This window comes from Nicotiana attenuata, unplaced genomic scaffold (genome assembly GCF_001879085.1).
Source record: "Nicotiana attenuata strain UT unplaced genomic scaffold, NIATTr2, whole genome shotgun sequence".
NCBI classification, from domain to species: domain Eukaryota; kingdom Viridiplantae; phylum Streptophyta; class Magnoliopsida; order Solanales; family Solanaceae; genus Nicotiana; species Nicotiana attenuata.
Window position 1 is genome coordinate 48,542 of NW_017674966.1, and position 13,494 is coordinate 62,035.

The 13,494-nt window shown below is 36.5% G+C and overlaps 1 protein-coding gene across 1 annotated transcript; it reads left to right on the top strand.

Annotated features, from left to right (window-relative positions):
- The first annotated feature begins 3,196 nt into the window (after positions 1-3,196).
- Positions 3,197-11,698, top strand: LOC109219520 (uncharacterized RNA methyltransferase BH0687). Its single transcript, XM_019383977.1, has 10 exons — positions 3,197-3,725; positions 3,941-4,183; positions 5,434-5,592; positions 8,190-8,299; positions 8,800-8,908; positions 9,230-9,385; positions 9,508-9,623; positions 9,695-9,861; positions 10,905-11,035; positions 11,116-11,698. Exons 1-10 carry the CDS (start codon positions 3,321-3,323, stop codon positions 11,221-11,223), a joined length of 1,704 nt encoding a protein of 567 aa, XP_019239522.1. The 5' UTR covers positions 3,197-3,320; the 3' UTR covers positions 11,224-11,698.
- Positions 11,699-13,494: the final 1,796 nt, after the last annotated feature.

A 13,494-nucleotide genomic window follows, 5' to 3' on the forward strand; every position in this document is an offset into this window, starting at 1 on the left:
GTTGGTCGTCTTGTTGTATGCTTCTGTCGGTGTGTGAGGTTTCATCGACCTGCTGTGCGTCTTGTAAACCCGCGTTCGCTGGAATCAGTCCAGGCGCGTTATCGGGGTTCAGTGGTGGCGCGCCGACGATCGGAACTGCTACATCGTTTTATCCGTGGTTTTCGAGGTTGCTGTTCTCAACCCTGTTCACTAAGCCAGACATTTTGACCTGCAATCGAAGATCTTGGACAAGAAGAAGTGTGAAAGATAGCTTGCGTTGTGTGACGAAACTAGCAAGAAAATAATCACTATTATTTTTAGCCCCACGGTGGGCGTCAAATTGTTTATCGTAAAAATGGTAATGACAATTGAATTTGTTGGTGGGACTCTAAAAATACGTGATCTATTTTTATGCTAGTCGTGGAGCAGTTGATGCTGTGTATGTGTGTAGTTTAAGGGTGAGACGCGAGCTAGACTAAAGCAGTAATCGAACCGAGAGATAGCCGTTCGGGGCCATGTTTGGGCCCTCGAGGTCGAGTCTCGAGCTCGGGCTCGAGCTATCGGGGGAAATCATGGAAGGGCTAACAGATGCAATAATATTAAAGGAGGCTCTTTATAGCCAATGATAAGCAATAAATAAGCAATGAATATGGAATAAGTATGAAAATAATAAGCGTCGAGAGAGTATCTTAGAGAGAAAGAGAGAGACTTATCATATATTTCATGTAGAGCTTTTGGAGCAACATCAGTCTCCTATAAAATAATCAGAATCCCCTTTATATAGAAGGGGAGAAGCTTATACGGTAAGGCACACATTAGCTGTAAAGGCGTGGAGATGGGACGGCTGAAATGACGCCTCGAGTAGGGCTCAGAATAGCCTGGCTATGCTTTGTCAGATTTAGCCGCGATAGATTTAGCCGCGTCTCGTGAACTCCTATTTCTGCTTTAGCCCGATCAATATCCTCCCAAGGCCGGGTGCTGATGGGCCCCGAGGAAGAAGAATCGAGCGCATCTTTGCTGCCTCGAGGCTTTGGGTCGATCTTTACGAAATGCTTAAAAGACGGAAAATCGGACCCTCCGATTTTGCCGTATACAGCATTATAGTGGCTTTAAAAAATAATAGCACAAAAAACTTTATATTTTTTGAATATAAAACGTATAATATACATATATTTTGTATATTTGGCTAGAAAAATAATTATTTTTGACTGCTCAGTCAAATGTGTAACTTGTTATTTCACATTGAGATTTTTTCCTTCCTATACCATATATGAAACCTTATTACCAAAAATGTGCATAGTTTCATATTTACCCGCCATGTTCACAGTTTTTCTACAATTATTATACCATTCATTAAATATTAATTATTAGGAGTTGATTCCTTCCTAATTAGGCGCGCTACAAATCAGGAACAGAATATTCTAATTGATTTAGCGACCTTCAGATCAAATTTGAAACGCAAATCCTATATCTTCAATTTAAAATCAAATTACATAGACTATTTTCTGCAAAAACTTTGTTCTTCGATATTTTTCCTTAAGCCACAAATAAAAAAAAGACAAAATCGTCAACAAGGCTCAGTTCGTCGACATTCTCTCTACATCTCTCTCTATTTCTCAATCGCAAATTTCAGTAATACAAAGCAAATGAAAAGAGAGTAGCAAATCCACCATTGACAGCCATTAAAAAGCTTGAAAGCTTGGAATTCAAATTTGGGTTTTCAAAATTCATTATTTGATTGGATTGGGTGTTGTTGAAAATAATCGGGAATATGGTTTGGAGTTTATCCCAATTTTGAGGCGTTTTGGTCAAGATTAGACTTAGTTTTGACTGAATTTCATATTGAAACTCGAAGAAGAAGAAGAAGACATATTGCAGAAATTGTAGATAAATTGTACATTATTTGTATTCTGATTGTAGATGCTTTATTTTCTGGAAAAACGACTAAAACTTCTACAAATCTTCTGAAAAAACGCAATTATATCAAAAATTCCAATTATGCTACAATTGAATGAGAATTGGGATATAAAAATTTAATGTACCAGTTTGTAGATATTTTGTAGATAAATTGTAGATTATTTTTATTCTAATTGTAGATGTTTTGTTTTTTGTTTTCACAAATAAAAAACGACTAAAACTTCTACAAATCTTCTGCAAAAAACGCAATTATGTCGAAAATCCCAATTAAACTACAATCGAATGAGAACTGGGATATTAAAATTCAATATACACCAATTTGTAGATATTTTGTAGATGAATTGTAGATTATTTTTATTCTGATTGTAGATGCATTGTTTTCTGTTTTCACAACCCAAATCCAATACCACTACCCAAATACCCATTACCCTTTACTCTACCTTCTACATATAAAAACACAATTAGGAAACCTAAAAATGTCAGATCCATCAAATCATAAATACCTTACCCCTAGAAACGGCTCCATGGGCTCCCTTCATTAACAGTGTTGGAAGTTGCCATATCAACTACCCATGAGGTTTATGTTCTACTAGGAGTATACACAACTAACTAAAAGGGTTATCTATTTAAAATAAGGTCTCTCAATTGGCATCTCTTCATTTCCTTTTTTTTTTTTTTTTTCTGTTATACTCAAGTGACTGCACCTTTCTCATTGCTTCTTGAGACTGCTGGGGTTTGTTTTCTTTTTCTTAACTCAGAGAAAGTGAAGATCACTATTTCAGTTTTCATATTTGTTCCTTTCTCTTTTCCTTTCCTTTCTTCCTATTAGTCTGTGATAACTGAATCCACATGGAGGTGTTTCGTATAAAATGATAAGACTGCCTTTCCTTAAAGTGCGAAGATGATCGTTTAAAATTTTACAGAAAATCCTCTGCCGGGTGAATGTAACAAAAATAAGCTATAGTATAGAATTGGTAATTTGGTATACTAAATGTAATTATATCAAACCTTAAACATTGAAGGTAATAAGGTTTCCTATATGGTATAAGAATGTAAAAATTCCTTCACATTTCAAAGAGCTTGCTTAAAAGTTAAAACACTGTTCAATCTCCACCGAGGCTTTAACAAATATGGGCCTATACCACAGACGCCGAAAGCCCAATCATTATTCTCGAGCTGGCTTTACTGGAAAATGGGCCTCTATGGCAGTCGGCATAAAGCCCAATCCACGGATAAGAATTCAAATTCGTCAAACTTAAAGGACTAAAACTGACAAGAATAAATTATAGCCTACCCGAAACATAACGGACCATTTTGTCATTTTCTCATTAGCCACCCTATCCTTAAAACCTCCAGATACATCGTCTCTCGGAGTCGGATTTGTTTCCCGGCGCCTTATGGTTTAACAGTGAGTCCGACTGGAAATGGCGGCGACGGCTACCTTCACCCTTCGCTCTCTACCCTCTAATCAATGGCTACACAAACTCCGAACTCGAACAGCAGCTGCATCAAGACATTCACATTCATTTACTACTCTCGCTTCTCTTTCCCCTGTTGAAGATACTGAAGACATTCAATTGAACGTAAATTCCAATGAAAATGTACAAGCAACCGTGCCTAGTACTAGTAACAACAATAATGACAAGTCGAAGAAGCCTTATTTTCCAAAGCGAGGGCAAACATTAGAGCTAGTATGTGAATCCCTTGCTTTCAAAGGAAAAGGCGTTTGCAAAGTTGCTGACACTGGTTTTGTACTCATGTGTGATCGTGCACTCCCTGGAGAACGATTTATTGGCCGTGTTACTCGCAAAAGAGAGAATTATGCCGAGGTGTCTGCTTTTTTTCTCCTTTAGTTCAAGTCTGATTTAATTACATTCCTCGTTTATCGCTATACATAGGACGTTTATACTTATTATTTTGTTTTTAAGTTATTAACTCTCTTTTAGATTGGCGGAGGATAGTATAGGTGAAATTTATTGGAAATGTTTTTAGTACTTGTACCCAATTTGTTGATTGATGTTATGCTGGTTGATAAGGATGGCAGGTGAAGAAATTGAAAACCATAACGCGGCATTTAGACTACGTTGAAGCACCATGTGAACATGCTTCGCATTGTGGAGGTTGCAAGACGCAGAACTTGTCATATGAAGCTCAGCTCAGGGCCAAGGAGCAACAAGTCCGCGACCTGGTTGTACACGTGGGCAAGTTTTCTTATCGAGAGCCAGTATTTGCTGATGCTATGAAACCCATTGTTCGTTGTGATATCCAATTTCACTATAGGAACAAGGTCAGTGGAGGATTTACCTGTATACACAATTTGGATATTGCTTAAATGATGAGCTCAACTTCTACTCACTATTACTAATAATAGAATCTAACCAGCATTACTAGGGTGATTTTCTTTTTGGTGGTGTCTCGAATTGAATGACCTACAATCTCTTGGAATCCACATAGACCTAGCGAAGATTCGGGCATAGTAGAACAAAAAGATTTATATGGGGATAGGCGAACCAATTAGTTAGGAATATTAGTACGTTTACGTTAGGCCTTATGCTTTCTAGCAGTCTTTTAGTTCTCTCAGGGATTTATATGCCAATCGAAAATATAGAGAACTTCTAGTACTCGTCATCTTATCCTTCTTATTTTTTATTTGTATAATATGGGTCTAGGATGATCTTAAATGGAGGGGTATGATCGGTGAGGATTTATATAGCCAAACCTGGCTTGCTTGGGATTTAGGCGTAGTTACCAAAAGAACTCCACATGCTTGAATGCAGTGTTGATTTAATCTGTAATGCATTATGGTATCGAATTATTTCCAACCTAACCCAAATTATTTATCTTTTTTCTTATCGTGGTGCTCGGGCCAGTTTGTGCACCTCGACCAACCCATCTACCTCTCACTAGCAGAAGTATCAAATAAGTCTACCCACCAAGTTCTAGACAGATGGCAAGAATTCACTCGTATCACCTTTGTTGGAATCCGAACCTCAATCCCAAAGTTATTACTACAATTCTTTGACTTCTAGGCTACCTTCTTAGGGCATAATTTACTCAAAGCTCAAAATGAAATAAAGTTAGAAGAGCCTTTCAAGAAGATTAGAGAAAGAAAAAAATAAGTTTTTAATTTGCTAAATTTAGAAGTGCAGCGAGCTAATTTAAGGGAGACCTAGGTAATTATAGATTAGGGTAGTGTAAAAAGGTGTTGGAACTTTTCTTAGCAATAGTGTCTCTGGTATAATATCAGTTAACTTGAGTCAAATTACAGAAATCCACTTTAATTTTTCTTGTAATTATCAGAAAAATAAATTGTTTTCTTTGAGGTCAATAATCTCCGGGTATGTGTATATAGCATTGTGCTTTTATCTTTCTTTCCTTTTTCTGTTTCACCCACTCGTCTTGTCTTCTTATGATGGTCTTATATGAACATAATAGTCCTTACATTCAGAAAGTTATAGCGGAAATAGAATGGTCAAAAGCAATTAAGAGGTAATAAACAATGGTTCCTTTACTTTATTTTTCTGCTTTGTGATGCAGATGGAGTTCTCGTTTGGCCCAAAGGGCTGGGTACCTGCTGAACAGCTGCAAGATGATACAGAGGGCTCTCGCTATGCTTTGGGTCTGCATGCCCCTGGCTGTTTTGATAAGATTTTAAATGTGAATAAGTGCTTACTGCAAAGTGATTCCGGCAATGAGGTATGGTATGTGCTTTTTGAAACTAGTTAGGTCGATAGAGGCAATTGTCTCTTTTTCTCTTGTACATGGACTTTTGACTCACTTACAGTTTCTTTTTTGAAATGTATTGTAGCATGGATCTAAGGCTTAGTGGTGACTGGGGTGAAGTGAACTGGTGAGTGGACCAATCTGGTGTTGCACTGTACCATTGTACTGGAAGCAGTGCTGGTGCCTATTGTAGGGAGGAAATAAGGAGGCGGGAAACATCAAACATGAAAGGATGTTCTTAACCTCCCTCCCGCTGCCCCCACCCCAAAAAAATGAACTGGAGTTGAGGCGGATGAAGAAAGTGAGGAAACTTTTACTAGATATTGATAGGAGATGGAGAAAAGTAGCAGTGAGAACATGTTGGGAGAATGGAAAATGGGGAAGCAAGAAATAGAAGAGAGTTAAAATCTGGGAATATAGCATTATAAGAAAAATTCCACTCTAGGGATTCCCTGACAATCTGAACTATATTATCATGAATATGGCAAAGTTGCGTTGTTCTTCTGTCGTATGAATTTCAGAATTTTGTGGTGCTAATTCTTTTCTCTTTTGGTTTTTGATTGGTTAGTGTAGAATGGAGGAGTGGTCATCTCTCTTTTACATAGGTCTACACGAGTATGCACCTTTTTACTGAACCTGAACAAAATAGTGCTTCTTAAAAATGCATGATGATGTAAATATGATTCTAGTTACAGCTTTAAAAAAAAAAGAATAGATACATTCTAGTTAGTATGCTTCAAGCCACTGGTAGCTTCTTTTAAACATCCTTATTCCTGGTGTCTCTATTTTAGATTTATCCAATATAAATCAACTTTGGGGCTTAGACTGGGTTGTCTTTGTTGGCTTTTCAAGATCATTTCCGCCCTTTTCTTGTGTATGCTTCTAGTTTTTTGGAGGTTACTCCAAAAAAAATTAATGCCATGGGATGGGGGAGGGTGAAAGAGGCATTTGATAAGAACTAATTTGGGATCAGCAACCGAAAGGTTTTTGTTTCGTGAACTCTTGCCACCCTATCTTATTTGACCTACATTCCATTTAGATTGGTTCAATAATGAAATCTTTCCCTACCCGTCCTAACTACCAACTTCAAAAAGTCAAATAACATTTTGAGATATTGTTTAAATGCAAGATTGGATCACTTAATACTAACATTATGATCCTCATATGAGGATTCTGTATTATGGAGCTTAGTAATTGAAAATGTAAAATATAACATTCCAACAAGGGATAAAGAGGTATAAATTATTCAGGAAAAAAAACAGGTGTATAAGCCCTCCACCAAGCAAAGTAAGTCAAGTATTTAAGTGGAGAAGGGTAAAGGGGGCCTATTATCCCCGAGTTTTGAAGGATGTAGTTGGTATAAGGGTTGGCTCCCGACTGATTATCCGGTCATAAAAAATAGGTATAAAAGAGCACATCGTCGAACATAACAATCTACTTCATGTCTTCCGGCGCCTGAAGCTGTGATCGAAAAACTGAAGAGGTTGCAATAGGATATTTGTGGGACACAAAGGAGGAAGCAAAGAAGTTTGGTTTGGTGAACTGGGATGTGATCGCATCTCCTGTGGAAGCAGGAGGTTAGGGATAAAAGTGTTGAGGGTTTTCATTAAAACAGTACTAGGAAAATAGATTTGGACATTTGGCAACTAGAGTCGAGGTTTTCATTGTATACGAGTATGGAGTCCAAGAGTAGAGATTGGGGACAGAGTGTATTGCAATGCCGTATGCATGAGGTCTTTGGTGACATAATGAAAGTATGGAGGTGAGTTTCTTATCATTATGTCCGTGGCGGAGATAGAGTAAGTTCTTGAACATTGAAGGTGTGATTATGAACACTTGAGCAACTCAGCCTCAGCATTATTTAGCATATCAAGCTAGAAGATGTTGACGGTAGCACAGGTGTACAGGGAGGAGGAAGTTGGAGAATTCTAAAATCTTCTAACTTTACCAGTAGATGATATCACAGATATATTAGGATTCCTAGATATGATTTTTCTCCTGTTCATGGTGAAAAATCAATCAGGTTGAACAAAATATGATGAATATTTTCTAGGAAATAGGGATAATAGGAAATGAATATTTTCTAGGAAATAGGGATAATAGGAAATTATCTTGGGCTTGACTGTTAAACAAAAGTTCTAGCCAATGCTTATACTTGTCAATCCTCGTATCACTTTGTATCTTAAATTTCTGAATGATTGAAAAAGGAAATATTTCACTGGAAATACTGTCCTCTAGCTCATATACAGTGGTTTTAGTAGGATACAAGAGCTACCACTTATATTTAGCATATTTTTTCACTTTTTTTTTAGAGATTGTCAGCAGCAACAGAGACCTACTGAGGTAAAATAGAGAAAGTGAAATGGTGCTAAGAGTGGCTTGTTTTGCTCATGTGTACTGAGTGCTGATTTGCACATTGTGATATAGGATGTTTTCGTCAATTCTTTTTCAGTTATGCTTATAATTAATTCTGACTTGGTATTCGGTTTCTTTTCAACAAAAGTATTTTGCTTTGTTTTTATCTTTTTTGTACGATGCCGTTTCTTGTTTAAAAATGATGTGTGATTTAGGTTCTTGAAGCTGTGCAAGGATGCTGGCGGGACCCAGAACTGGGACTTTCCCCATATGATGTGCACTCTCACTCTGGGTTTCTGAAGCATCTAATGCTTAGAACAGGCAGGTATTTGAATCCTCTTTCAGTCCTTGTGTGAATATAGCAAATAAGTCGCATGTTACATTAAGCATCACTTTCCTTTTTCTGGGGGTGGGGTAGTTGGGGTGCCTGGGGTGACATGAGAGTAGTAGTAATCTTTGAGCAGCTGAGTATGACTAAAACTTATCTACAACTACGAGATTTCAATCCTGAACTAGGGTATCGGCTGTATGAATCATCAGTTACCATTTCGCGCCAATTCGATTTGTTTCATTCTATAACCAATATTTGTCTTTCAGGACAAATTAGAGGTTCTCTAAATTAGGAGACGTTACTTTTTGGTGCTTAGTTCCAGGTTATGTTTGTAATCTGAACAAGTATTTTCTTTCAATTATTAGCTTCTTCCGTAAATATGACTGCATTGTTGCTTAGTCTCTGTTGTACCGTATTTGGAGTTAGTTATTATCTTTTGGATGCTGTACCTTACACCTAACAAAAGTCTGTCACTGTGTCAATCTTGCTTGCAGGAATGTTGTAACTGGTCTTCCTGAGCTTATGGTTAATTTTGTGACTTCTTCTTACAATCCTGAATGCTTGAGGCCCATTGTTGAGAAAATCGCAGCTATTCCTGAAGTGGTTGGTTAACATAATTGCAGATAATTTTGTTCTTTTGTCTATTAGGATGAAGAAATTCCAAAAGTTAACTGCTTACTTTGAGAGTCATACTTCTTGACCAGTAACTTGCTTTTAATCCTGAACCAAATCCGCGCCTCCTAAGTCAATTTTTTTAATCAACTCAACTCCTCTACATGTTGACTGGTTGTATCTTTTGAGATGATTTGTAGCCTTCTATATCCCACAACATTACCTTTCAATCAGTCACTGTAGATTTCCACAAAAACTCTCTCATCAACTTTTTTTGATATTTCTCAGTTTTGCTCTTTTGATGTCTAACAGGTAAGCATTGTTAATAATGTGAACACTTCTATCGGCAACACATCCGTTGGGGAGAAGGAATATACATTGTATGGAAAATCTACCATTACAGAGATTCTAAGAGGGCTTACTTTCCAAATATCAGCTAACTCTTTCTTTCAGACAAATACACACCAGGTATTTGGTAAAGAAATGGAAGGGACCAGATCTTTGGTTTTTTCTAGTTCACTTTCGGACCCTGTTCAACTTTCCATCTTATGATAAATTTGGTGCTAAATAAAAACTCTTGCACTTTTCAGGCAGAGATTCTCTATAAACTAATTGAGGATTGCGCCTTTCTTAAAGGAGATGGCTCTGAAATTGTTCTTGACTTATTTTGTGGGACAGGAACCATTGGCCTTACACTGGCCAAAAGGTAATAAATCTCACCCCTGATGCAAGTTCATGATTTTGCTTATATGATATTACTACTATTTCAATTTGCAGGGTGAAGCATGTTTATGGTTTTGAAGTAGTTGCTCAAGCTGTCTCCGATGCACGTCAGAATGCCATGTTAAATTGCATTGATAATGCAACTTTTATCGAAGGAGATCTGAATAAAATTGATTTGAACTTCGCCAGCAACTTGCCTAAGCCGGATATTGTCATCACAGGTTCGTTCATGTTTTTTATGGATATTCATTTGACACTAGCTGTATTTTGTAAGTTGGCCGACCTCTTTAGGATGACTCTCTATGCGTGTCCCCTTTGAGGGGAAAAGATTAAATTTTTTTTGTTTTTTTTTTTTTTAAGGGGGGGGGGGGGGGGGTTCAGCATTCCTTATACTGTAAGATCAGTAGTTGTATTCGCATAAGAGGATTCATATGAAATGATTAATTTACTTGGGAAGTGATAAATTTGTTAAGAAAGGAAAAATTGTCACTGCCATGTTGCATCAGGAAGTCTGTCTTGTAAGTTGGCCGAGCTCTTTGGTGTTAGTTCTATATTCGTGTCCCCTACTCCCCTTCAGAAGAAAAGAATCGAACAATGAATTTGTGAAGCTATGCCCTATTTCGACATCTCAACCACAGAGAAGTTGTTTTCCTGTGGTAGATGATATTTGCAATTCTTGAACGAGATCTTTGCTGTTGTATTTTACTGTTTCAGTAAATGGCTGCTGAGTCCAGTATTTAGTACTTAATCTACTTGAAGATTACTTGTTCCTGAGCAACTCTTTTTCATTTGATGAAGTAAGATATTTCATTAAAGGCATCAAGAAGATGAAATAGGTACAAAAGGGATAGACTTAGCTCCACATGAGAGAATTATGCTAAGATCAGGGAGCTACCAAAGTCCTAGAAAGGATCAGTACTATTTAAGGGGTTAGATTCGTCCAGCTACACATCTAGCTTTTAGTGAGTAGTTTGGGTTGAGATTCCATCAAATCGCCCGTGGTTTCTCTCTGGGATCGTTATCTAGATCTTTTTGATGGCGTTATCACTCTCTATGAGCATCAGCATTCATAGGCTTCTTTAATTGACGGTGGCATGACCCAACTGCGTCTAAAAATAGAGTTATTGAGCAACTCATCGCTGATGGCTTGCAAAGTTTTTCTAATGGATAGGAATCGCTGTGATCTTGGTGTGTGAGATGCAGCTTTTGGGTAGTGCTTGATTCATGGAATTGATATTCGTTTTTTTTTTTGTCATAACTGCAGATCCTAATCGCCCTGGTATGCACATCAAATTGATCAAATTTTTGCTAAAGTTAAAGGCAACACGCATTGTTTATGTATCGTGTAATCCCGCCACCTGTGCTCGTGATCTTAATTACCTCTGTTATGGTGTGGTGAGTATTTGAGTTATCATATTAATCCCACAAACATTTATAATTCAGTTTGCTAAAGTCCATTACATTTCCAAATGCAGCCAGAGCAGAATATAGAAGGCCATTACAGGCTGAGTAGCTTACAACCAGTTGACATGTTTCCCCACACACCTCATATTGAATGTGTTTGCTTGCTTGAACTTCGGTGAATACACTGGTTATAAATATCTATGAAGTTCTTATGTCTATTACGTTCTTGCTGCGTTCTGGGGCTGTCGGCATAAAGTCTTATGGGATTTAGAAGTTGAAGAATGCACACGCGAGTTGTGCAGCGCAAACTGTTGGTGCTAGTGGTGAATAAATTGTTCATTCTACAAGTTTGCGACCTCGTGTCACTTGCACAGAACGAGCAAGCGACGTCAATCAACCACCTTCCTGATTTGACTATGTAAATCAACCACCTTCCTGATTTGACTATGTATAATTGTTGAACTTTGTAGTTCCTCTTTGCTTTGCTTTCTTTAATGAATTTACTTATTTATGATTGAATTATTCTCTGTCCTTTGGTTGATTAGTTTGAGATCCTTTTCAGTCAACTATTTGTATGAGGAATTTCAGTTAAAGTCCGTGTTTAATCAATTCCAGTTTAATGAGAATGCAAATAAAGTAGGTTTGTTGTTGTGATCATAGTTTGCTTACTACGAAACAATTGCTACTTTACTGGTTGGTTGACAGATAAGGATCCATCTTCCCTGTGTGATATCATCCAAGGAGTTGGGTTTGATATACTAGGCGTGTAAATTTTATTGCTTTATCCAATATTTGATTGTATTTAGGATCCTGTATAGTTAATTCTTGTATAATTTATTACACAAATTGGTGTATAAATTTAACCTAATAGAGTATGGAATATTATACATGGATTAATTAACACATAAATTGAATACAAAAAGATAAAATTTCTCAAACCCATCATCAACACCTTTTCATTTTTATAAGGATTCACAATGAACTCATATTTAAATTTTGCCTTATAAATCACATTTTCAGTGCAAAGAACCGGATTAAAAATAATATTTGTATTACAATCCTTGTATAATTTATTTTCACACCGAACGAATCATAGCACCGATAATTCCATGATACCTCATCTATTTACAACTTGTATTACTAGGGAAGGTGCATAACATTTCCAAGCTCTACCTCTGAGCTTGTAGCTCTAAAATTCTTTTGTTTTTCCTTCAAATTTTTTGAAAGTAACAATAGTTAAAAAGAATCAACCTGTCTCTATAACTTGGTTGTACTCATCATTACTCCTCTTATGGAATGCTAAAAAATTCAATTAGCTAAATAGGGAATTCCATGAAGAAGGCTTTGATAAAGAGAGTTTGCAGGCTGCAGCCTTGAAAATTCAATTGCAGGTTCAGTGTTCAAGATTAAGAAAATCGATATTTACTTGACAGAGAATGAGAAATAAATCTCTTGCGTTTGTTTTTTCCTTTTCTTGGTAATGCTGGTGCGACCAAGAATCATCTCTTACTCTCCCCCCCCCCCCCCCCCCCCTCCTTTTTTATTTTATTTTTTGGTAATGCTTGTTCTTTAACCAATGAGATACCATTACTTTTTGGGTAAGTATTTGACATTTATATGGAAATTAATTTGATTCATATACCATTACTTATGTTATATGGAATATGACATAAGCAACTCACATGCTAACACTCAACAACGTGAATACAGTAATGCTTTATCACTCTTATCTATTTCATAAATTACCAAAATTAGAAGCTGATGTTAATTTAAACCTTTAATTTGAAATTTATTAAACTTTAATTTTAGACAAAAGTCTCTCGCAAATAATTAATTCAATCATCAGCATATTTTAATTTGGATTGGTTCAATTGTATGCAAATAAACTAGGTTTATTGTGGTTAAAGATTGTAACAAAAAAAAATACTATATTGATGCTCTGATACCAATTCGAAAGCTTAGATATCAATTTAAATGATATAGCTAATTTAAAAATTATTCACTCATGATCTCATAAATATCGAAACATCTCTCAGTGTTTCTCACACAAAAAACATCTAGCCTCATTAAACTTAATTTTTCTAGATTTAGAAAATTTATTTTCATATGAATTTGATTAAAAAAATAATTTAATACTAATTAAAATATATATATATATATATATATATATATTCACATGTGTTTAGTGATTGATTCGTTTGACACGTCATCCACAACTGTAACTCACACATGAGGTTTGTTGTCCTCGGGTGTTTAGTTGATCTTCTTTTGTAAATGAATGAGGTGTCTAGCTGAAAATGAGCTCAGTTTAGCTGTCCAGTTGATCGTTGGGGACAACTTAAAGGGGTTGTTTATGTGTTTCACCAAAATAGAATAATATTAAAGGTCTTTTGAAACAGTATAACAATGCAGACAGTAATAATCATCTCTTACTCCCCCCCCCCCCCCCC

Excerpts from the sequence above, each read along its gene's own strand:
- LOC109219520 (XM_019383977.1), top strand. The coding sequence starts at position 3,321 with ATGGCGGCGACGGCTACCTTCACCCTTCGCTCTCTACCCTCTAATCAA. Across the intron at positions 4,184-5,433 it reads AATTTCACTATAGGAACAAG|ATGGAGTTCTCGTTTGGCCC; the intron begins GTCAGTGGAGGA and ends TTTGTGATGCAG. Across the intron at positions 8,909-9,229 it reads TCGCAGCTATTCCTGAAGTG|GTAAGCATTGTTAATAATGT; the intron begins GTTGGTTAACAT and ends GATGTCTAACAG.